This window comes from Ambystoma mexicanum, chromosome 3q (assembly GCF_040938575.1).
Source record: "Ambystoma mexicanum isolate Mex_15411 chromosome 3q, UKY_AmexF1_1, whole genome shotgun sequence".
NCBI classification, from domain to species: domain Eukaryota; kingdom Metazoa; phylum Chordata; class Amphibia; order Caudata; family Ambystomatidae; genus Ambystoma; species Ambystoma mexicanum.
Window position 1 is genome coordinate 220296560 of NC_090926.1, and position 24528 is coordinate 220321087.

Consider the following 24528-nt stretch of genomic DNA (forward strand, 5'->3'; position numbering starts at 1 on the left):
CCGGAGCGTCAGAATTAGGGGCATACGTGTTCACCAGGAGGCATTCCATATTCGCGAGTGAGCAGTGAAGGATTACATATCTGCCCTCGGGGTCTATGTGACTGGTGCATAATGAGAACTGGACTGATTTGTGTATTAGGGTGAGTACCCCCCTGGACTGGGTCGAATATTTCGTATAGTATCTATTGTTGCCCCAGGTCGGGGCGAGGTATGTCGCTAGGCACCCCAAGGCATGAGTTTCTTGAAGGAAGAGTATCTTAATTCCAGTCCTCTGGGCATAGGCAGTTATCCTGCGGGCTTTGGTGAAGTTACTCAGTCCACGAATATTCCATGTCATGAAATTAAGTGACATAGTGTTGTATTATGCAGTTGTATTCATTACCATTCCATAACTTGCGTTCACTTGCTGTACAGGTACACTGCGCTGCAGTCATGTACCTCCCTGCCATGCCATTTTCCTTTAATCCAACCCCAACAGTTCCATCCCCCACCCTCACTGCCCAACCCCAATATGCAGTGCAGCTCCTCCACCCCCCAACAAAGGTGCCAACAATTGAACCGACTCCCACCAGGAGGCGGAGTTCGGAGGGCCGGATCCAACGTGGATATGCCCTCATCCCAGCCCAACAGGGGCCAAACATTAGCAACAACCAAATGAAATGAAACGTTGCAACTGCAGTGGGGAGCGCTGATGCCGTGCGGCTGGCATTTTAAGCATGACGTAGGGCAGCAGTGCTGTCCGGATATGTTACTGCGGTAGACGGATTTTGCAATCGGCCCCTAGAGCTAGAGAGCACTCTCGATCTGGGCAAATCCGCAGGAGAGGGTAGGACACATGGCTAGCTCCTTGCATCAAGAGGGGAGAATGGCCAGTGTATACCATCCAGGAACCAGCCTGCAACCCAAATGCATGTGATAGGGAGCCATGTTTGCTGAGTAGACAAAGTCAGGTTGCCATCGACACATCATAAGACAAGGATCAGTGGGTATAAGTCTCCATGAGTCACGCTGTTCCCGATTAGCTGTCGTTGGCTCGGTTGTCTCTTGGGTCGTGTAGCGGTATTTGCAACTCGATAAATTTCACCGCTTCGTCTGGGACAGTGAGGAAATAGTTTACCATTGTGGGTGATTTTGAGTCGCGCCGGGAACAGGATGGCATACGGGATGTTGCGCTTCCTGAGCAGTTTAACGCCAAGGAATTGACGCCTCTCTTGTTGTACCGCCACAGAGAAGTCTGGGAAGATTCTAATAGTGTAGGTCTCCCTTCTCACGCGACAAACGAAGAATGAGGTCTCTGTCGCGGTAATTGAGTATCTTAGCGATGATGGGCCTGCGGCTGTCGCCCAGCCTAGGGCGTGGTGATAAGGCCTGGTGAGCTCGTTCCACCGTAAAATATGGTGAGAGGTCCAGATTATCCAGCATGTCTTTGAGTAGTTTTTCCACTGCATCTTCCATCCACCCCTGGAGGGCATTCTCGGGAACTCCGATAATGCGCAGGTTGTTTCTGCGGGAGCGAGACTCCAAGTCATCGCATTTCGCCTTAACACTCTTCATGTCACGCGACAGGGAGGCCACAGTGTCTTGGAGTATGTGTATTTCGTCCTCATTGGCGGAGATTCTATTTTCGGCCTCTGTGATCCAAGAACGCGCCTGGTCCACCCGAGTTTTTAGTGAGGCAACATTTGCGTTAATGTCTAGTTTTTCATGAAAGGAGGCGAAATATTTGGCCATAGATTCCATCAGTGTGGTGAGATCTGGCGCTAAACCCCATGGTGAGGGTCCGGGTCAGAATCTACCTGTGAAGATGACGTGCGGCCCAGCTCAGCCCGCGGAACCGATTTAGTAAACTTGTCCCTTGGATCTACTCGGCATTACAGCAGAAAGAAGGTATGGTGCGGGCTCACCGGCGGAGAGGATGGTGATGTGGAGGGTAGTAGCCTCAGCGGGGCCAGTGTCTCTGTCAGCAGGGTGCGCAGGCCGTGGTGGAGGCAGTAAGTTGCGGCGAGGCGGCAGTATGAGGTATTGGCTGTGGATTGAGGAATACCGCTAAGCGATGGGGCAGTGATGGCCACGGCACGTTGTCCCATCACGTGCTTAGATTTCTTGTGTCTGGTCCGCCATGTCGGGCCACAATGGGGAAAACACTGTGCGCACCTCCCTCCGCTCCTCAACTGGACCGCCGCACGGACAGTGAGAGCCCCAGAGTCCTCCCAACTGGGCGTCAGCCAGTCCGTAGCCGCTGGTATGGTGTCCCTCGCAGCAAAAGGCACGGCCTCAGTACAGGGGGAGGTGGGCCACGCTCCAGTACCGGCCCCGGCCGCGCGGGCCCCCGCAATAGGTGATGTCGGGTCTCCACAGCACCCTCGCCAATGTTACTGAGGGAGGGGACCCGGGGCCGCCTCTGCAGTTGTCATGGTGTCGGCCTCTGGGGAGGGAGCTAGGCGAGGGGAATCAGAAGTCAGGCGAACGCCAGGCCCTGGTGCGCACACGGTCAGCAGTCGCCAAGGATGTCACATCTAGGCCCTTGAAGGTCGTATCGGGCCCAAACTTGCACAACACACACCCGCAGTGTAGGCAGCAGCTCACCCGAGCAGCGATGTTGGATAGCGAAGGAGACCACAGATGTAGCCGGATCGATGCCTGGGCCGCACAGAGCTGAAAAGCTAGGCAGCCATCTTGGGCTGCTCCACAGCCCCACCTCTGCCCTCAACTAACATTTAAAGTGAACTACTTGTTTTTCCAGTCTTACTCTGGAACTCTGGCCTTACCTGCAACTGAACCTTATCTGACCCTGCATATTACTGGCTCAGAGACCACTAGGGTCCCTCTTCTGCCTCTGAGAGAACTTGTTTACTAGAATTGGGAAGGGGTGGATAATTTAAGGGGTCTGCCTTTTTAAAGTAAAACTAGTGTTGAAAAGTGTACTTGCTTGTAGCAGTTCGTTGGTTACTTTAAACGCTAAGTGAAAAGTTACAAAAAGTTATTACTTAACTTAGCTATGTTCTGCTATGCTGACAAATTGTGCCTTCTTAAATAAGTAATCTCCAAGTCTTGCTTTCCTTAGAAATAACTGTCTCACCATTCTAACTGAAAGTAGACTGAAGGATAAGTTACTCACCTGCGAATTAGGTTCCCCTCTTCCCAAAAGTATTGCTGTTGGTTTCACTTTATTATTCCAGTTAGGATAATTGTAGGAGTGTTCCCCAATTGGTAAAGAGGCTTCACATACATTTTGTTAGCTGTGTGCCATCCAAAAATAAGTTACAAAGTTATCGTTTCCTTAGTCTGTGCACTGAAAAGCAACTGTAACTGAAGATTACACACAAGGGTTTACTTACCTTGAGTATAACTGTGTTATCCCAAAATAAGTTATAGGTTTATACTGGTCCTACAATAGGTGTGTCACTATTCTGCAAAGTATATTGTCCAGTTGATATTACTATGTGATTTCTTGCTGAGCGTCACGGTACAACTGTTAGGGTCTGCTACCCTTGATTTACTGTATGTAATCTAAAAGTAATTATTGGTGTGGCTTCCCTAGAACTCCTGTTAGGTGCTCCAAATAAGGTTATATTCTTAGGTCTGTGTTTTCTCAAGCATAGTGGTGTGTGTTTTTGTAAAGGTGTTTATGACAGACTAGTACTTGCCCCAAGACTTAACTTGGCCTATATGTTTATTTATAATAAACCTTTATTTTTATAATAATCCTGGTTTTCAGTGTTTCTATTGTATCCTTGGTGTACTACAAGTTCAATGTACTTTCCTACAGCCCTCTCTCCCTCGCTCATATAAGCCTGGCTGCTGTGTCTACACTACCATGAACTCGGTTGGTACGGCCGCCTACTAAGAGTGGAGTCTTGTATTGTCTCAGTTGAATGGACTAAGCCCTTAGTTGGACTTTAGGAAACCTGTCCTAAAGTCTTTTCTTATATGTAAAAAGAAATAAACAAAAACAAATTTGCCAGCCTCTTACTTCTGTGTTACTTTGTTTGCTCTCTAATGTTTACAGAGGAAATTTCTTTAACTCCTCTGGCCTCCAGGGCCATAAATCATGATGTGAAGTGCTGCATCTGGCCCGCGGGCCGGGCCGTATGTTATGTGCCTTTGATCTAGGGGCTGTACAACCACCCACTTCAACCAGAAGAGCAACCTCAAAATATATTCTTCTTTACTACATTTCCCAAACATCCCTCCTCATAACTCGTACCTCCTCTGTCACCCCTGCCCTAATACGTACAAGAAAATCAAATGAAAGCTATTTTACAAGCCCTTGTTCTTCATCCACCTCAAGCAACTACGCTTGCCTTTGTTAAGCTGAATTTCTAAACTTTGGCCTGGTGGACAGAGTTTAAGAGGCCACCCTTGTTGTAGTGAACAGGGGAAACTCTGGTAGCTTAGCCAAACCAATCAAGGTAGCATGGAGAGTGGTCAGGGCTTAGTCTCAGAGGTGAGTGGGGTCACGGGTCCACAATGCACCATCCAGAATTACACTTGGACAGGTAAGTACAGTACAAATGGTAGAAATGTAACTGCTGCCACAATCTTGTCTTTAGGTGCATTTAAAAGTAACCAGAAATCCTTTGAGTGTAGGTATAGGGTGAGAAAGGTGTCCCCATTGCAATGCATTGTGCAAGATGAAAAGGCTACCCAAAATAGATAAAATGTAAAAAGAAAACAGGAAACCTAGTTTTCCAGTACTGACAGTCTGGAGGATTAGTCAGTTACTCCATAACAAGTGAGCAAAAGGCCAGTGGAGTGAAGCTGAAGGCTTCACTTCGTTGTAAAAAGGCAGGAAACAAGGTGTAAAAACAAAAGCAAAAGGTTTGGGAGTCCATAGACTACAGTGGGAAAGTTAATCCAAGAGAAAACCTTTACTAACACTCACCCCCCCCCCAGGCTAGGTATAGGGGGAACTAATCCATCCCTGGATAAGTCGCCCTATTCCAGGCAGTTATACCAGTTGGACAGCCCATCAACATTGCAAAGTGCTATGCTTCATAGCGAAGTCCAGTCCTCGAAGACTTTGGGACCACTTGGGCCATTAGGATTCTCTCCCTTAATGTCTATCAACCACTTTAAAGGCATGGGGTTAGTATGCACAGTGAAGTGAGTCCCATGGAGGACGGGCCTCAACTTCCTAAGGCTCCACACTATGGAAAAACATTTCTTCTCCACACTAGGCCACCTGAGCTCTGCCCATAAACTGGTAACTGATGCTAAATATAGGTAGTTCATTGCCTTTGTCATCTAGCTGTGATAGTTTTGCTCCTATCCCACTGTTGTAGGCATCTGTCTGTACAATGAAAGGTCTCTGATAATCAGGTGCCCTGAGAACAGGGGCCTGGCAAGGGAATCCTTCAGGCCTTGGATTGTGTGTCTAGTCAAATGGTCGACAGACAAATAGTCGACACAATTTGGTTGACAGGACAAATGATCGAATTTTTATTTTATTTATATATATTTATTAGGTTATCGTTTAGGGGAAAAAAAGGGGTTTGGGGGTGACCCCCCCCCCTCCCCAAAATAAAATAAAAAAATGTGAAAAAAATAAATAAATAAAAAAAATTTGATCATTTGACCTGTCGACCTTTTGGTGTCGACCATTTGTCCTGTCGACCATTTAGATTCGACCAATTGACCTACAACCCTTGGAATGCCTTCTCACACTCCATAAACCAGGAGACTATCTTGGCTCTTCTTGAAGTAGTGAGGGCAGTCAGAGGGACAGATATGTTGCCATAGTCTGGGAAATACACTGCCACAAAGTTCCTGTATTCCCCAGTGAGTCCCAGGGAAGTCCTCACTTTGGTTTGGGTGCTGGGGATTGTCCAGTCATGTACAGCCTGTACTTAACTGAGAAGAGGTTGGGCCTCATTACAACCCAGGCGTTAAGGGTTTAACGGCGCCCTCGGCGCCGTTAACCCTTAATGCCTGATTACCATTTTAACGCCTGCTTTTAGCAGGCGTTAAAATGCAAAGCGCTAACCCGCCTTGGTGCTAATTACGGCACTGTAATTTACGGTGCCGTAATTAGCGCCTTCCCCACTCCCATTTTGCCCTATGGGGCAAAAATGGGAATGGGGAAGGGTAAATGGGGAATGGGGATTTACCGCCCCACTCACCTTGGAATGGGGCGGTAAATCCGCCATCCACCATGGTGTAAACAGAGTTTACACCATGGTGGTAAAGTAGGGAACTTACCGCCTGGGTTGTAATGAGGCCCGTTGAGTCTTGCCCTCCACAACATCAATTTCAAGCTCAAGGTAGACCACTAGATCCTGAACAATATTCCGACACTTGGTAGCCTTTAGGCACAGGTCAGCCGGATGAAGGCCCTGCAACAGTCTGCTGGTATCTAGCGTGTTCCAAGTGGGACTGAAAACTGCTATACCATCCATGTATGTAATGCAGAAATCATGCGCTCCATTCAGAGCATGGTTGAACCTCATAGGGACCATGGCAGTTGCAGCCTCCAACTCTGAATGCATTGCTCTCTGGTAAAGTTCTAAAGGTGTGTAAACTGCGGTCTTCTCCTTGGCATGGACTGACGGATATGTTGCCATACCCTTCATTGAGATCAATATTTCGAGGGGATTGGATCCTCCGACGTATTCCATATCTACGACAGTAGTCACCACAGCTGTGCTGCTTCAGAAAATCTTTCGGCGTCTGCGTCCTGCGTCAATGACGTCGATACGCTGTCCTCGAGGGCCTCCGTCAAGCCGACGTCACCGGATGTTCTAAGTAGGACACACGACGCCTGTAGCCTCAGTTCCGTTTTTTCCGCAAACGTGTTCGCTTCGTAGATCTCGGCGCGCCTTGGTTCTTCTGGTTTCTGTTCTTTCGGTTCCTTGAACCTGTTTGTTTGCAAAGATCCATGATGTCTTCGTCTTCTTATACCCCGCGGCAGGGTTTTAAGAAGTGTCGGGACTGCATGTCAGGAACGGTCAGTTGAAGATCTGGAATCTCTGGAGGCATAAGTTCCTCAGCAAGCATTCTAGTCCTCTTCCAATATGGCGGACGTCCTTTTAAATATCGACTCCGCCCACAATCTGGCACGTTGTATCTGCAAACTCTCTTCAGCTTCAGCGCCCCGGATTGTATTTTCCATCCGTTCCTGTCCGTTCCCTTTTGCTAATCGACTGAACAGTACTTCCCTCCTTGTATCCTTCGTTGCCTGCCTTCCTTACACTTTTTTCCCGTGTTCCGCTGCTCTGGCGTACACGTAGCTCTTACATTTGACTTTCTCTTTCGTTCCGTTCCCGGCTTCTGCCCTTATACTTCTTCCGCGGCTTGCTCTTCTAGCCGTACTTTCTTTCACTTACCATTTGTCCTTTTCACTCCTCTTCCTGGGTTTTTGGCGCCTGGTCCCTTCGGTGTCTGTTTTCAACTTGGTCAGCTACGAGCAGCATTCTGGCTCTGCTGCACTTTTCCGTTCCTCCATCTGCAGCATCTGCCGTCTCGTACGCTAGCTGAGCCTTCTATCACTCGACAGGTATACTTCCTGTTCCTATCTGAACGCTGACTCATATATTTGCAGGGCATTTTCGGGGATTTTTCTCTAAATACGTCTGTGTTATTCTTCTTTCATCCGCATTTCCCTTCTCTCTTTTTTTCTGGAATTTTTCTCTTATCTGTTACCTTTTTCCCTCCCTTTTTTGCCCAAGCCACCCAAAGCTTACAGCATACCTTTTGATTATAAGGGAATTGGAGTCATTTACTTAGTCTTTTTCCGGAACTTTTGAACTGATCTTCCTGAACTTTTTCACCAAGGAACTACTCAGCTTGAAGACCAACACCAGCGTTTGTACCCATCTTGAACCAGGATTCTTTCCGCATTGGGGCTGGCCCCCTGGGGTTCTCCGAGGACAGGGTTCCTTCTCTGCCAAGGTGGCCTCCGGAGGGGCCAGACCCTATTTACACGAACGGAAGGTGAGAACACCCAAGGACAAGACTTCTGAGAAGAAGGACAATAAGAAGACGGGGGCTGCTTCTCAGGAGTTCACCTCCGAGAACTCAGGTGAGGAGGAGGGGGAGGAAGATCTGAAGCCTGACACTGCGGGTCCAAGATGTCGTTGACGGACTCGCACGATGCCTGCCTCTGGTGCCTTGGTGAGGACCACGACACGGATGATTGTGTAGACTGCCAGTCGCTTACGTCGAAGGCCTTGCGGGAGCGTAAGAAGAAACTTTCTGTTGGTAAGGTGGCCAAGCCTCGGAAGTCGAGATCCACTGGGCTTTCAACTGACGATTCGAGGGGCGACTCTCCTCGTTGTCTTTGGTCCGGGGGGGGTCTCGGTTCCGGAGTAGGTCCTGCCATTCCTCTGCCTCTTCGAGGCACTCACGGAAGCGCCGTCACCGGACGCCTTACCCGTCCTCGTCCGAGGACTCCGCCCGTCGGTGGGTTGCTTGTCCCAACAAGTATTCCACTCTTGCCTAATGGGATTCATTTCGGCAGGAGATGATGGCGATTTTTCATTCGCAGGGCTCCGGTCCGTCCGCGCTGTCGAAAGACGCCGGCTGTGACCCTGCTAGACACACCACTCGCACGCCTTTGGGCTCGAGCAGTCGTTGCGATCTCCAGGCACCTTCGAGGTCCCGGTCGGACAAGGCTGGTCACTCTAGACGTGCCCATTCCAGCTCCCGGTCCTCGACACCCTCGAGACCGTCGAAGCCTGTGATGTCTTCGAAGAAGACATCGACGCCTTCGGTGCCAAGGTCGTCGAGGGACTCTCTCGAGGCTCCGTCCTCGAGGACTGCCGAAGCCGTCCGCGCCACGCTCGACGACGATTCCATCGACGCCTTTCGAGGCTGTTTTGTCGGAGGTACCCCGTGGCACGGTGTAACCCCCTAGAAAGCCTCTGGCCAAGGCTAAAAATGTCTTTGTACCTTTTTCTGTGCCCACATCCCAGCCTCTGGATTATATTTCTGAGGTGGATGAAGGATCTGAGGAAGGGATGGTTCCTGATGCGGTTCCAGACAAGATTTTGTCTGGCAATGGCCAGATTAAAGACCTGCGTCAGTCGTTGCAAAATTCCAGTGGTCTGGACATTCTCTCCGGAGGTGGAGTTCTGTAGGCCTGAGCCTGGCACCCATGCCGAGTCCTAATACTGGCGCCTTATGTCGAGGGTAATGGAATACTTGGGGTGGTCTGCGCCACCAGTGGATTTTCTGCAGGATGACCTGACGGATATCCTCGACCAAGGTCCACCAACTGACCCAGTACTCCCATTCCATATGGCCTTGCAAAGAAGGGTGGCAGCATCTTGGACTGCTCCGGAGAGTATCCCGGCAGTGAGCAAGTCTTTTCTGCGAAAATACCACCCAGCCAGTAGCGACCCCTAACTGACCACACACCCCACTCAAGCGAGTTTGGTGGTGCAGGCGGCTACGGCCCCAGCAAAGCAGGCGTCGTACCATTCCATCCCTCTTGATGGGGGCGACAAACGTTTTGATGGCTGCGCAAAGAAAGTGTTTTCTTCAGGGAGTATGGCTTTACAGGCAGCCAACTCCGTGTTTGCCTTGTCACGTTTCATGCACACTCTGTGGAACTGTATTTCGTTAGCGGCTGATCATATTCCCGAAGGGGACGAAAGGGATGGTTTTCTTGCTATTGTGCAGGATGGCAAGGATGCCATGTGAGTCCGTTCTGTCGGGTCTGGACATAGCAGATTGTGTCAGCCGGTCCATGGCGGCGAGCACCGTAATACGCAGGTTTGCGTGGTTGCGGAAGTCAGGGTTTGCTCCTGATATGCAAGGCCGGCTCCTCAACATGCCCTTTGATGGTGAACATCTTTTTGGCAGCAAGGCTGACGAGAGCCTCGAGAGGTTGCAGACCTCCAAAGCTGCAGCAAAGTCGTTGAGCGCTGCAGTTCGCAAACCTCTGCCTTTTCGTCCTAGGGGACAGCGATGGAGGGGAGGTTCCTTTCGATATTACTCATCCTTTGGTAGATCTAGAGGAGCTGCAAGTCAAAGGGGCCACTGTAGGAGTACCAGAGGCGGAAAACTGGGTACTCGAGGTGCCAAGGCCGCTCGGGCAATTGTCTCTTTGCCCTCAGGCACTGCCGCAGCCGCTTCAGCTCAGTCATGAGGCCATGTCCCATGGTTCGCCGGTTGGGGGAAGGCTGGCGCAGCATCTTGTAGAGTGGCGTGCCATTACTTCAGATGTGTGGGTTCTGGAGATCATAGCCCACGGCTACTGTCTTCCTTTCCGACAGAGGCCTCGCGACAATCCACCAGGGAATCTCTTTGAAGCGTCTGGATCCGCTCCTTGCGCAGGAAATAAAATACCTGCTGGAGAAAGGCGCCATAGAACTGGTGCCTGTAGCGGAGAGGAACAAGGATTGGTATTCCCCTTATTTTTTTATTTCAAAGAAAGATTGGGGATTGAGACCCATCATGGACTTGCGCGGTTTGAACAAGCTCCTCAGGAAGGACAAGTTCAAGATGGTTACTCTTTCTCAAGTCCTACAGGCCCTTCAACTTCAGGACTGGTTGGTGTCTCTCGACCTCAAGGACGCTTACTTTCATGTGCCGATCCATACCAAGCACAAGAAGTACCTTAGGTTCGCGGTTGGTGACTCGCACTTTCAGTTTAGGGTCCTGCCGTCCGGATTGACCGCCGCCCCGAGGGTCTTCACCAAGCTCATGGTGGTGGTGGCAGTGTATCTCAGGAAAGGGGGGATTCACGTCTACCCCTACCCGGACGATTGGTTGATCAGGGCGCGCTCTCCCAAGCAAGTCCTGGATCATCTGTCCGTCACCTGCCACTCCCTTCACAAGCTGGGCTTCTCCCTCAACTTAAAGAAGTCCCACTTGACGCCAACTCAGCGGCTCCAGTACATAGGAGCAGTGCTCGACATGTCCCTGCGGCAGTGTTTTCCTCCCCAGGTGAGGGCTCATCACATTCAGCAGATGGTGCACAAGTTTCAACAGGCCCAGAGTCTCCCGGCGTTAGAGTTCTTGAGGTTGCTCGGCTTCATGGTGTCCTGCATTATTTTGGTGCCAGAGGCCAGGTTGCGGATGAGATCTCTGCAGTGGGCTTTCAAGATGCAGTGGTCACAATCCTCAGCAGGATGGCGGACCCCGTTCAGGTGCCGCCCTCGGTCGTCCAGGACGTTCTGTGGTTGGCCGTCAAAGGCAATCTGATGAGCAGGGCTCCATTTTGGCTACCCTGGACGGAAGTGATGATTGTGACGGACGCATTCCCTCACGGGATGGGGAGCTCATGCCAACGAGTTGACAGTCAGCGGTCGTTGGTCTCCGGAGTCCAGACTCCATATCAATCTGTTGGAGCTGAGGGCCGTCAGGCTAGCCCTGAGGGCTTTTCTGCTAACTGTGCGAGGAAAGAATGTCCTTATTCTGACAGACAACATGCACTACCTCAACAAAAAGGGGGGTGGGAGGTGCAGGGTCACTTCCTCTGTGGAGAGAGGCGATGCAGCTCTGGTTCTGGGCCATCCAGCAGGAAATTTCGATCACGGCAGTTCATCTGGACGGAGACGAAAACGAGACGGTGGATGTTCTGAGCAGGCAGAGCGCAATCTCTCACGAGTGGGAGCTGGCTCAGGAGATTCTCCTAAAGATCTTCACCCTTTGGGGGACCCCACAAGTGGACCTCTTCCCCTCCACTGTCAACCGGAAGTGCGAAAGGTTCTGCTTGCGGGAATTTCCTCCAAGAGGAGCCTTGGGGGACGCGTTCGTGGTGGAGTGGTCCTTCCCACTGCTGTACGCGTTTCCTCCAGTCCCCGTCATCCCGCAAGTGCGGCGGAGGCTACGGAAGTTCGGTTCCGGGATGATCCTCACTGCTCCGGCGTGGGCCTGAAGGACGTGTTAAACCTTTTCGACTTGTTCATCTGCGCTCCACGTCGTCTTCCCTACAGAGATGATCTGCTCTCACGGGAGGGGAGTCAGGTTCTCCATCCAGAGGTCAGATCCCTCAACCTTCACGCTTGGCTTCTGAAAGGTTGAGCTATAAGGATTAGGACCTCCCTGAAGACGTGATGGAGGTGTTGCTTTCGGCCAGATGGCCGGTAACAAAGTCCCTGTACCGTTGCCGTTGGAGAAAGTTCTGCGACTGGTGCAGGGTTAAGAATGTGGATCCTTTTTCATGTGACATTCCTGTGGTTCTGTCCTTTATGCTTTCGTTAGCCCACAAGGGTTGCAAGTGGGTACCATTTAAAGGCAATGTCCATATTTAAGCGCTCGTCTGACGAGTGTTCTTATTTCAAAATTCCTTTAATTTCTCAGTTTCTGAAAGGGCTCACTAATGTGTTCCCACCGTCACCTTTCCAGGTGCCCGGTTGGGATTTGAACCTTGTTCTAAAGTTCCCAATGCGTGCTCCATTTGAGCCTTTACATTCTTGTCCTTTGAGACTGTTCACTCTTAAAACTGTAATTTTAGTTGCGGTCACTTCACCTCGCAGAGTGAGTGAGTTACAGGCACTTTCAGTTAAGCCACCCTTCACTGTGTTTCATAAGGACAGGGTTGTCCTTAGAGTTCGTTCTTCCTTTATTCCGAAATTTCAGAAGAAGGTCATTCTTCTGGCATTTTATCCTCCTCCGCATCCTGGTAAGGAAGAGGAGAGGCTCCGTAGGTTGGATCCTAGGAGAGCTTTAAGTTTCTACATTTCACGCATGTCCCGGGTCACAGTGGATGATCAGCTCTTTATAGGTTACGCTGGAAGGTGTTTGGGACAAGCTCTTACTAAGCAGAATTTGTCTAGATGGATTATCTTGGCAATTTCTAAATGTTACCGCTTGTCGGGTAAGGACCCTGCGGTAGGCTTACGGGCCCATTCTACTAGGGGTATGGCTGCCTCTACTGCCCTGCAGAGAGGTGTTCCTATTCGTAACATCTGTGAAGCAGCCACTTGGGCTTCGGTCCATACTTTTGTAAGACACTACTCCCTAGATCCTATCCATGGGCAGGATCTGGCCTTTGGCAAGGCGGTCCTTTACTCTGCAATTTGATTGGGCATTCTAAATTTCTATATTCTAAATTCTTTTTCCCTCCTCCATGCGTTGGTACTGCTTTGGAAGTCTGCCATAGATATGGAATACGTTGGAGGACCCAATCCCCTCAAAGAACAAGTTACTCTCTTACTGGTAACGTTCTTTCAATGGGATGGTCCGATGATGTATTCCATATCGCTCCCTCCCTGCCTGCCCCGCTACAGAATTTCTTATGCGATTGCAGCTTACGTTTCCGCAAGGCTTTCTGTGGTCATACTGGCAGAAGATTGGTGCCACACGTTCTGGGGAAAAAACTACAACTGAGGCTACGGGCGTCGTGCGTCCTACTTATAACATCCGGTAACGTCAGCTCGACGGAGGCCCTCGAGGACAGCGTATCAACTTCATCGACGCAGGACGCAGACGCCGAAAGATTTTCCGAAGCAGCGCAGCTGTGGTGATTACTGTCATAGATATGGAATCCGTCGTCGGACCATCCCATCGAAGGAATGTTACCAGGTAAGAGTATCTTGTTCTTCTAAAGTACTGGAAAGTACTTGGATTGTCCAACAATTTGATACTTCTTGGCAGAGGGTGAGCATCTGTCCTGTGGACAGCAATCGGAGCTCCAAAATCTATGTAGAATCTGAAACCAGTGGTACCTGCTTGGCTAGAGTGCTCAGTCGCCCCAAGATCTAACAGTTCATTGATCTCAAACTTAGTGTCAGATCTTATTGAGTCTGAACCACCACAGCACCTAAACTTGGTAGGTCCACTAACTCCAGTGACAGTCATGCTCACACCAATCTGTGAAGCTAGGAATTATGGTAAACAAGGGGGAAAGTTGTCTCAGCAAAGGTTTCACATCTCTTTGCTTTTGTGGAGTCAGTTCAGAGGACAGTGGGCCCCTCTTGGTGAAGCCATGAGAAGGGCTGCTCTGGAACAGAACAGCGAAAGACTGATTTCTCAGTCTTCCTTTTTGAAACCAAGAGCAGGGCTCCTATTTAAACCCTCGGCATGTAATCCACCACCCTATCCATGCCCATCACCCAACAATAGAAATACATGGATAATCCTCATACCTAATAAGGATATGATCCTCGAGTTGAATAAGAATTTCTATAATGAACAAATCTTGAGGCCAATAACATGTCTAGGAAACTGTTTGGGTTTCTCAAGGAGTTTTAGTATTTCAAAGTTCAACTGACTCCATTTACATCATCCAACATAGACTGCACCAAAATTCAACTAGCCTTCCAGGAAAAAATACTCCAGGGACAAAATGCAAGATCAGCTCACTACTCGAATAAACATATTTAGTCTAGCCTCCCAACTCATTACTTCCTCCCTCTCCCAATCCCTAGATCCAACGGGGAAGGGTGCACTATCAACATCACGCAAGCAACTGGTGCAGAACTACTAACGACTCTAAGCACCATGTGCCCCTCTGCGGACCCAGACAACGTGATCCCACTCCCGGCCCCTGAAAATTATTTTAGACAACAAAGGCATTGCCTCTCAGCCTCTGTTTCTTGCAAGATTAATTAATGCCTCCTTTCTTACAAACACCGTTCCTGATTGCATAAAAAAAAAATTCCATCACGCCCCACCTGAAAAGAACAGGATTAGATCCCAACGCTGCAGCCAATTTAAGGCCCATTACCAACTGCAACTTCTTTCTGAAGGTTTTAGACAAAGAATCCACTTGTCAGATTCAGACATTCATTGAATCTATTGATATATTACATCCGAGAAAATCTGGCTTCCGCCCCGCTCATAGCACAGAGACGGCTCTGGTTGATCTTCAGACCCACATGCTAAGCCTGATGGACCAAGGTACATCCGGCTTTCTGGTCCTATTGGACCTCTCGGCCGAGTTTGACTTGCTGGACCATAAGCAACTCTTAAACACCTTAAAGAATACCTGCCATTTTTCTGAAATTGCATGCAAGCGGGTCAACTACTTTTCTGCTGTTCGGACGCCTCCTTTGACCGCACTCTGTCCACCTGCGGGGTGCAGCAAAGGGCTTGTGCGTCCTCGATATTGTTAAACTTGTACATCATATCCCTATGCAGTCTCCTGTAGGATTCTGGTGTATTCTGGACCAGCTATGCATATCGCACTCAACTGGTCCTGGAGGTCACGGGGGACTATGTTATTGACAGTCGGATCCTCCACAACATCTATAACCTAGTGGATTCCTGGATGGTGGATAACTAGATGTGCCTTAATATGGGCAAAACAGTGTTACTCATCTTTGGCTCACCACAATCAAGAGCCAAACTCGATGCCTGCTATTGGTTCTTTTCCATCCAGGACTGCAACATCCAAGTAAAAATACAAACACTTGGCGTGCAAACCGACTGAACTCTAGTGCAGAATCCCTTGTGAGCCTGGTCGCAAAAAATTGCGCTTACCACCTAAAATTGCTCAGGAACATTTGCCCCTACCTCACTGAGGATAACTCTGCCACAATCGCCCGTGCAATTATTCTATCTAGAATAGATTACTGCAGTGCAATATTGGTGGGGTGCTGATAAAAGAAGTCTCCAGAGACTGCAAATTATCCAGAATGACACTGTCCGGATTGTTAAAAAGGTCCAGAGAAGGAGCCGCACCTCAACCGCAGGGTCTGCACTGGCTGCCTGTTGCGGCTAGGTGAAAATTCAAAGCGGCCACCTTACTACACAAGTCCCTCTATGGGAAATCCCCAAGCTTTTTGAAATCAATGACCTCTTGGTATGAGCCCTTACTATATCTCAGGTTGACTAACACCAAGCTCGTCGTCTGCCCCACTTTAAAAAAACTCAAAAGAATTTGGTAGGTCCTTTTGCAAACTGCTCAGCCAAAATCTGGAACAGCCTCCCTGTAACACTGTGCTTGGATGCGAACATCAGAACCTTTAAGAAAAAACATGAAGACATTCCTCTTTGAATAATCCTAGACCCTTGCTCCGATTCTACTGCTTCTTGCCAACCAGGTCCTGTGAACTTGTGGTTGTTTTGTGTGTATATATGCACTCTGATGCCCTCGGGATGCGGCACGTTATAAATAAATAATATAAAACAAATAAAATTAATGGGAACCTCTATGGTCTACCAAGGCCCTCTGAATAGTTTACCTTTTTACGTTTTTCAACTTGGCAAGGCCCAGACCTTGAACTCCAGATCAGTGGTTTACACAATAAGTTTGATATAAGAAAGTCCAACTACCTTATTTGAGGCTCCCTAAGGGCTCCAATCAAACTTCGGAGAGTTCTCATTGTCTCACTCAGACCACTTGAATGTGGGGCACAGTTGAGCGACAAATCCTAAGTCACTTCATTTTCCTTCCATGGGGTCTGGCTATTGTGGAGGTCTTCAGAGGAGCTACCTCGGGTAAAGATGCTCCAATCACTGACTTGGCAGTTCTTATCTGATGTGGGGTGGCATCAGGATGCACAGTGTTGTGATCCGCAACCGCCAATTACATCCTATTGCCTGAGGATGTACAAACGGGTCTCGGTTGCTTTGGAAACACAATTCTTGCTGTATAAGCGCCTAATAAATGAACCAAGTTTGGCCTTGTCTCTTCAGACACTGGGTCCACTACAGAGAGTGTATCCTGGAGTTGTTGAATTCCTGTTCCATTTCTGTCACAATGCTGGGGGTTTCTCCTGGGACCCCCATCATGGGCCAGCAAGATTGCTTGGGAGACCACACTTCAGCTACCTTGACGTAAGGATGAACTGCAAGGGGAATGCCATGTACCAACTGTAGGAGAAAGGGGCACACATCCTGAGGAACCACCAACCTCTCCTAGTTTCCTCCGATGGGCTCTGTGGGCTTATACAATGGTAACCCACCGTCCCGTTGAATTCTTTGCTTCACTGGAGGTTCACCCTCCGCTTGGTAGCAGGCCTTTCTCAGCAGGCCTCTCAAGGATGGTTTAGTCTGTAGTTCCATTCTACACTCTATCTTGGGTATCTCTTCCACTACAAGCAAGCTTGGTAGTTAAGGAGTCACATAGGATTCACAACCTCAGCATCATTTGTAGGTAGGGCAGGGGGAATATTCTTTTCCCCTCTGCCTCTTTATCTTGTCTCATCTTGCCTTAGGTTTCTCTTTCGGCTTAGGCTACCCCTTAGACCTGGCTAAGGCAGCCGGATTCTGAGATCTGGTACTTCAATGGTCTGGAGAGTGTCTGTCAGGACTGAAGTCTTGAAGACTAATCTCACCTAGATCTCTTCTAGGAACCCTTCTCCTGACACTGACGGATGCCCTAACCATCTCCCTAATCACAGCTTCAATGACAGGCGGTTCTGGGAAGTTGGGAGAGGGACTTACAGCCAGCTGAATATCCCACAGAGAGGCTCTGGCAAGAGCCTCTGGGTTTACCACAAGGTAATTACTGCTGTAGGACTGGGCCCAGTGTTCCTAAAAGTAGAGGCATTTACACCTGCTACTTGGACACTATTTTCAGGAAAATAATTGTGTACAGGTATGTGAGCAGAAGATACAGCATTGCTAGGTTCCAGTGAACTAACTCCACTTCAGATCCTTCACCATTGAGCAAGGAGTCTAAAGAAGACACCCCTATAAGAATCTCTTCCTCTTCCATGTGAAAAGGCCAGACTCTCAGCGTAGACGCCCAAGGTCTTACCCTTACATCTGGGACCGCCTTTCTGGTGGTCACTTGATCCATAGGCTTCACAAGATCAACTGGACCTTTGTATATAGGGAGGAGGCTTAGAGTAACCACTCTCATAATTGGGATGGTTAGTCACACTACCCTTTCCAGATTATTGTGACATAACCTTGTTAAGCTTTTTGCGGGCCTTATGGGAGGAGGTTTATCAGATGACCCACTCTCTTTCTCTTTTTGCTTCTTCCCTCCTCTTGCTTACCAGAAGCAGGGTTATCCTTACGGGACACCCACAAGTCAGCAGCAATGGCCAGTTTCTTTGGATCTGTCTCCTTGGAATCTTCCAAAACTGCTTCAGCTCAGGGGAACATGAGGCAATAATGTGCTCAAGCATGACAGATGGCTCATGCCCTTAAAGGTGGTTACCTTATAACCTTCTACCCAGCTATTCAGGTTTTTCAGGGAGTCTGTCGCATAAGACACTCGAGTATTATCTTCTTTTTTCTTGTACTCTCAAAATCTCTTCAAGTATTGGGCAGGAGTTTTTAAAACTTTAAGCAGAGAGCCTGCTTCAATTTATCCATAATGGCACTGCAGCCAGAATGGGGTAGCCTGCTGATAAACCAAGCAATCGTGTCCGACTCATTCACCTCTTGTACCTCACAAGCATATTCAAAGGTTGTCAGCCAATCAATGATGTAATTCTTGTGATACACGTTGAGCAGATCTTTGGGAAATCTAGGATGAGAAGAGGACCCAGAACCAGTTCTAGAACTTCTGGGGGAGCCATGTGGTGCCTGCAGGCTTGCAAGCTCCAGCTGGCGATCTCTATCCTTTTGCCTTTCAATCCTATCAAACTCCAGGTTTGCCATGTGGTACTCAGGCTCTTTCTGCCCAAGTCTGAACTTCTCTTTTCCAGCTCACACATAACTTCAGCTTCTGAATGAGTTCGAGAGACATCAGTTTCATCATCCTCCTTCCACTCTACAGTGACATTCACAGTAAATCCATTCCTGCCGGTGGGTCCAGCCCCAGCACTTCCTACAGCACTATGAACATCCTACTTTCTAGATCTGAAATATTCTTTGAGTTCAGACGTATTTCAGGGGACTGTTGGGCATCTGTCCATACACAACTTCAAGTTCTCAACTTTGAGAGCTTGCAGAACCGACACGATAGTGACTCTTTCCATATTTGTAACTATAGTAGGTGACCGTATACTACAAGACAACTCAGATTCACTGTGTTCTGTATACGTTTAATCCAGATACACCACCAACACTGGGGTACCCAAGACCTTATCCTCACCACAGTAACACCAATTGTTAAGATGGATTCTAAACTCTGGCCTGGCGGGCAGCGTTTAGGAGGCCACCCTAGTTCTAGTTCTAGTGAACACAGGGATACTCTGGGAGCTTAGCCAAACCAATCAAGGTAACATGGAGTATGGTCAAAACTTAGTCTCGGGAGAGGTGAGTGGGGTCAGGGGTCCACAATGAGTCCACAATGTGAAGAAATGTAACTGCTACCACAAGCTTGTCTTTAGGCTCATTTAACAATAACCAAGAATCCTTTGCGTGTAGGTATAGGGTGACATAAAAGTATCCCCATTGCACTGTAAAATGCATTGCGCAAGATGAAAAAGTTACCCAAAATAGATGACAATTAAAAAGAAAAAGGGAAACCTAGTTTCACAGTACAGACAGTCTTAAGGACTAGCCGGTTTCCCCCATACCAAGTGAGCAAAAGGCCAGTGGAGTGAAGCTGAAGGCTTCTTTATTGTAAAAAGTCAGGACAAGGTGTGAAAACAAAAGCAACATTTTGGTTCCATGGGTTAATATCCCTGCAAAAATATCGCCATACAAAAATATTGCCATATTTTTGCAGTGATATTAAGGCATGGAACCTGCGGGGGACACCCCACGCATAATTTTTAAAGGGGCGGGGGACACCCCTGCAATCCCTGCTCCCAAAAACTACCCCCCCCCCCCCCAAAATATCGCCTAAGGCCGGTCCATATGCTCATATATGCGATAATATTTTTGGTGGGGATAATATGTAGTGATACCAAATGTCTTTGCTTGAATCATTGATTTCCCTTGCCCATCTTTCAAACCTATAGCACGTGGTACATAACATGCTCCTTCCTCCCTCTGTTATGATCCACCACAGTACTACCAACCTACTTCATCTCACCAGGATTCAGAGCTCTGGGTCCCCCCCCCCACACCTCACCCCATGTTCACCACCTTCTCCCCATACCATCTGTATCTGCATAGCTAGAATACATCACAAGGATTGAGTCCTTAACAATCCATCTATCTCCCAAAGGGCAGGGCTCCACCACACTGTTTACGCAGAGAAGTACAAAACTGTCTTTGGCTAATGGATCCCTTCGCAAAATCGAATAGAGATTCCAGATTTTGCGAAGGACACAGATCATTTTCCTTTCACGAAGTACAAGGAACAGCCAGTCAGATAACTTGAAGATCAGGCATCATTCTAAGATGGTCTTTTGTTTTGGTATGCGTGAAATTAATTATGTTTGGAAAGGGGATGAGTTGGACGTTGTGGATTTTCAGCACAAGTTGTCAACAATCGGAGAACCAGCCCAAACCCCTTTTGCCTTCTTTGTTTTGTAAAGTAAGAACTGTAGGAGCCCCATTAGAAGAGAGAGGGAAAGGAAACTGTTTAATTCGCCCCAGTGTTCCCTTGCTTTGCCAAGCCAATTCCTTTGGCTAATGTGCCGAATAGCCAGTATTTTTGTACATTCTCTTTTGTATTTGGGTTTATGTAGGGCAAACCTAGCTAGGAAGCAACCGAGCACTATACAAGTAATTTGGGGTTAACAGAGGTCGGAGAAGGGGAGGTTATAGCAGCTTGGATATGCCACGGTACAGGGCTGATCTGCACCTATAGGTGATTTCCCCCCCCACCCCCTCAATATTCCCTGAAGATCAGGCTCTCGAGTTCCTTCCTGTACTGCAGGAGCCTTCGCATGGTCTCGATTTATGACCGGGATGGTGTTCCAGTAGACTATAAATGGCCTGTTTCCTTGCGTCCTGTTTAGTCTTGAGCCTCACAAAGTTCTGGCTCCTAGACAAGTGCACTTTACCTTTGCCTGCATGTTTTGTGACCAGTGTTTGAGCCATAGTTGCCTTACGCGCATTGCAGGCAGTTTTGAGAGTATCCTGGCTCGTATGGCGGTAGTCAGTGCAATTCTCTTAGGATGGGGTGCGGGGGGGGGGATGTGGTCACATTTCATAGTTCCCGTTACGAGGTGTCTTCAACAGCCCGAAAAGGGGTGGGGGAGGGGGGCAAGGTGAGTGGCTAGCAACTGCCTTCTTAATAATGTTATCAATGAACGGAAGGCCAGTGGTTGACTACTAGTTAGCAATGCTGTTAAGACACAATTTCAAAGTATGTGCATTCTATGGGCACTTGTTGCATTTTCCTCTATTTTTATTTTTGGATCACTGATCCATTTTGGGAGGTCAGAGGGACTTTGGAAGTCCATTTGCCATTGCAACCCTTTTTGGTTCATTTTGAGTGTATGGTGCACGTTAGGCTTCCTGTCCCAGGGCACTTCTTAAGCAACCCCTTTGAGCTCTAGGAGGATTATAATCCACCTACATTGGTTTTAAAGGCTGGTGGCAGTTGTTTTGGCTTACCAAGGGTATAAACAAGCCATTTTACCACACTGATGACCTAATGTACCCCTTTGGTAGCCATTTAGGGTACCAATGTATTGTCTAGGTCCTGCTCTCAGCCATTATGCTTCTGGGACCTTTCTTTATTTAGGCAAACCAGTATACAGGCCTACGAAGGTTGTTGTGCACATCTGGGCTCAATCCGAGCCCAGTCTAGCACCTCTATAATAGTTTGAACTTGTTTAGACCAGCCCCTGTCCCAAAAACTGCCATTACACATCCTGTAGGGGTGACCTGAAAGTTTGGCATTTTTAGTCATATTAACTGATTGGCTGGTTGCTTAAACCTTGTGTTGGGTGCCCCGGTGTGTGATTGGAGGGCTGGTGTAGTCCATCCCATGAGTGTGTAGGTATATCTATAGGAAACCCTTATCCTGCCTTCAGTTCTGCTGGAGTTCTTTGGGATTTTTCTTGGAAGGCTGCAGGTTTATTTAAATGATGGAAAGACTTCAGTGCTGAAAAGCCGCTCCTCTTAAATGGTATAATGGGTCCGAGGGTTGCGAGGGTGTCCCCCACATCCTTTACATGGATTGCAGTGGCAAAACCATGGCCTTTTGCCACAATATTTTGTGGCCACACCCATTTTTGATGCGATTTTTAACACATGGAACCGATTAGCATCTAAGAAAATTCTTCCTAACAGATGAGAAGACAAATCTGAGCACTCGTGAGACCCCCAGAATTGTCAGTTCTCTGCGCCCTAATTTGATGTGCCTCTGGGCATGTGTTTTTTCTTTTAAAAAACGGTAAAATCTATTTTTATCAAAAATTGTGCCCATTTCCATTAAAAAGTGAAGCAAGTGATCACCAGTTCTGATTACCAAAAACTTGGTAGGATTACTGGGCAACGTTTCAACTCGTTCAGCACTTTTGGGAATCTGGTTATTAGAATGAACAACTTGCTATCCAGTCACACATTAACTTGAAACGCAGTAGGGTTTTTTGTGAGTGGCTTCGAAGTTTAATAACAGAACAGGTATTTTGTCAAAGATTCCCATCATGTTAAATTTCTAAATTCCATCCCTGCAGAGCCGGCATGTTTGTTCACAAGTTCTTTGAAGGTCGTGTGCCAGTGATGGAGCTAAATCAGGATGATAAGAGGCTGCTGGCACAAGTGACACATGAGCTGCGTCAGTACAACCAACTGTTGGAGAAAGTTCGGTAAGTTCTGCAAGTTATTGCAGACAAACACTGCAATGCTGCTAGGATGCCTCTGTCAAATTGCTCATTTGACCGATTGTTAGTGGGAATTGATTTGGAGGGTACCTAGCAATTGGCACGGAGGACTTTAAAATATCTCTGCAAGTGGAGGCAAGCTTAGACATAAATTGCATATCATTGCAGAGTTTCCACCACTTCAGTCTGGCTTAGGTTGGTGCAGGAAAAGGTATATTTGTTGCCCTGTGAAATCGGTTTACTGGCACCAGCTGAGTTTCCTGGTGAGCGGGCGCACCCCCACACACAACTCCCAGTAAACATAATCTTTAATCTGCAACGCTCCCTTGCAGATGTGAGTGTGGGGAATGTGATGTAGTCTTCCTTTTATGCTGAGGGCAGAGGGGGTACACTGGCAGGACATTGTTGGAGGTATCTTGCTATCTTGCTACAAGCATCACCTCTGATGTTCAGGTACGTATTTGCATTTATATACATGTAACTCAATGATTTGGTGCGGAATGACAACTTGTTGAAGATCTTTAGTATCAGTATGAACTGTATAATCAAACATAGAATGTCTTTTTTTCTCCTGTAATCAAACGTAGAATGTGTTTTTTTTTCTGTAATTAAGTGTTGATTGCTGTTTTAAGGAAAGGAAAAAAATATTTTTTTTTTCTTTCCTGTGATTTGCTGGCCTCTAGAAGCCTATGACATTTTTTTTTCTATGTAAATATTTCTTCTTTTATAGATCTACTGTATTTATTCATGTTAAAAACTGTATTTTCATAAATTGAAAACATTGATTTATTTCAGCTAAAATTTCAATTAAAAAAAAAACACATGTAACTTGTTGTTGCAATGAACATGTTGGGATGGGTTCTTGTCTTTTGCCCTCTGACAAGCACTCCATTTACACATAAATTGGTTGACTATATTGCAGCTTATGTTGAAGCGCTACGGCACTGTCTCTGTTGAAACATCTAGAAAGTGTTCCTCTATGCCAGCTTTTACTAGTATCCATGTAAATGTGTTGCAAGAATCATTTGCTTGTTCAGACCTCCTTGATAATGCTTTGTTCCTTTTCAGCATCCGAGATGCGCTTCGGTGCATTTTAAACATTTCTCGCTATGGTAACCAGTACATCCAGGTGAACGAGCCGTGGAAACGAATCAAGGGAAACGAGGATGACAGGTTGGCTTGCCATTCCTTGCATCAGGCATAGAAACGATCCTGATAATATTGCCTGTGTTAATTAGGATACGCTGTGCGGTCCTAATAATGTGTGCTTCATGTAGCCATTGCATAATCCGTTTAGTGCTGTAAAAACTGTCAATCTTGCCCAACTCTGTTTTTCGACCTTGGAATGAGTCACCGTTGCAGTGATTTCAAGCCTATGGGGGTCTAAGACGGATTTCAGCAGCACATAGGTAACTCACTGAATTATTTTACCAGCTCCCTTCATATGTCATAATGTAAAACCTTCCAGGCATTCCCTCGCTACGTCTGTGAATCCCAGTGAACAAAAACAATATTTGCCCAAGAAATAAATAACAATCCACTTTAATCCATGTACCTCAAACCAATAATGCATATCTAGGGGGTTTTCTTAACTGCATTACTACCTAAAATGAATACAAAAACAGTCCTTAAGCACTGTATGGTATCAAATGCCCGGATTCTAGGAACCTTTTATCTTATTGAATTTGGTTGTGCATTTTTGGTTTCTCCAGGAGTTTTTTTTCCTTTGCAGATATATAAAAAAGAGATTTTTTTAAATCAAATAATTTACATCCATTGGGGACAGCATAGACTTGTTTTTATTAGCCGTTCAGTTCACAAAGAGAAGCCTGTCCAACTCACACGTACACTTCAGTGAGGCACCCTTCAGTGAGGCACCCTTCAGTGAGGCAAACCAGGCCATGACTATAGTTCTTCAGTTTTAAAATCACTACCTTGAGGAAAAAGATCTTAAATTAACAGACAATACATGTTGTGAGACAATCTGTATGTATATCATCCCTGCCTTCTCTGGATCCACAGTGTGAGCTTTTGATTTGCTTCAATGCTTTTAACTGCTCAGGAC

General features: G+C 47.5%; 1 protein-coding gene across 2 annotated transcripts in view; it reads left to right on the top strand.

Moving 5' to 3' along the window:
- Positions 1 to 24528, top strand: part of MARS1 (methionyl-tRNA synthetase 1) — a 413330-nt gene that overhangs the window by 254444 nt on the left and 134358 nt on the right. For both annotated transcript variants that reach the window (XM_069653588.1, XM_069653589.1), the window contains exons 16-17: positions 22317 to 22448; positions 23532 to 23636. In XM_069653588.1, coding sequence (XP_069509689.1) covers positions 22317 to 22448; positions 23532 to 23636 — 237 coding nt within the window. The remainder of the gene's footprint in view (positions 1 to 22316; positions 22449 to 23531; positions 23637 to 24528) is intronic.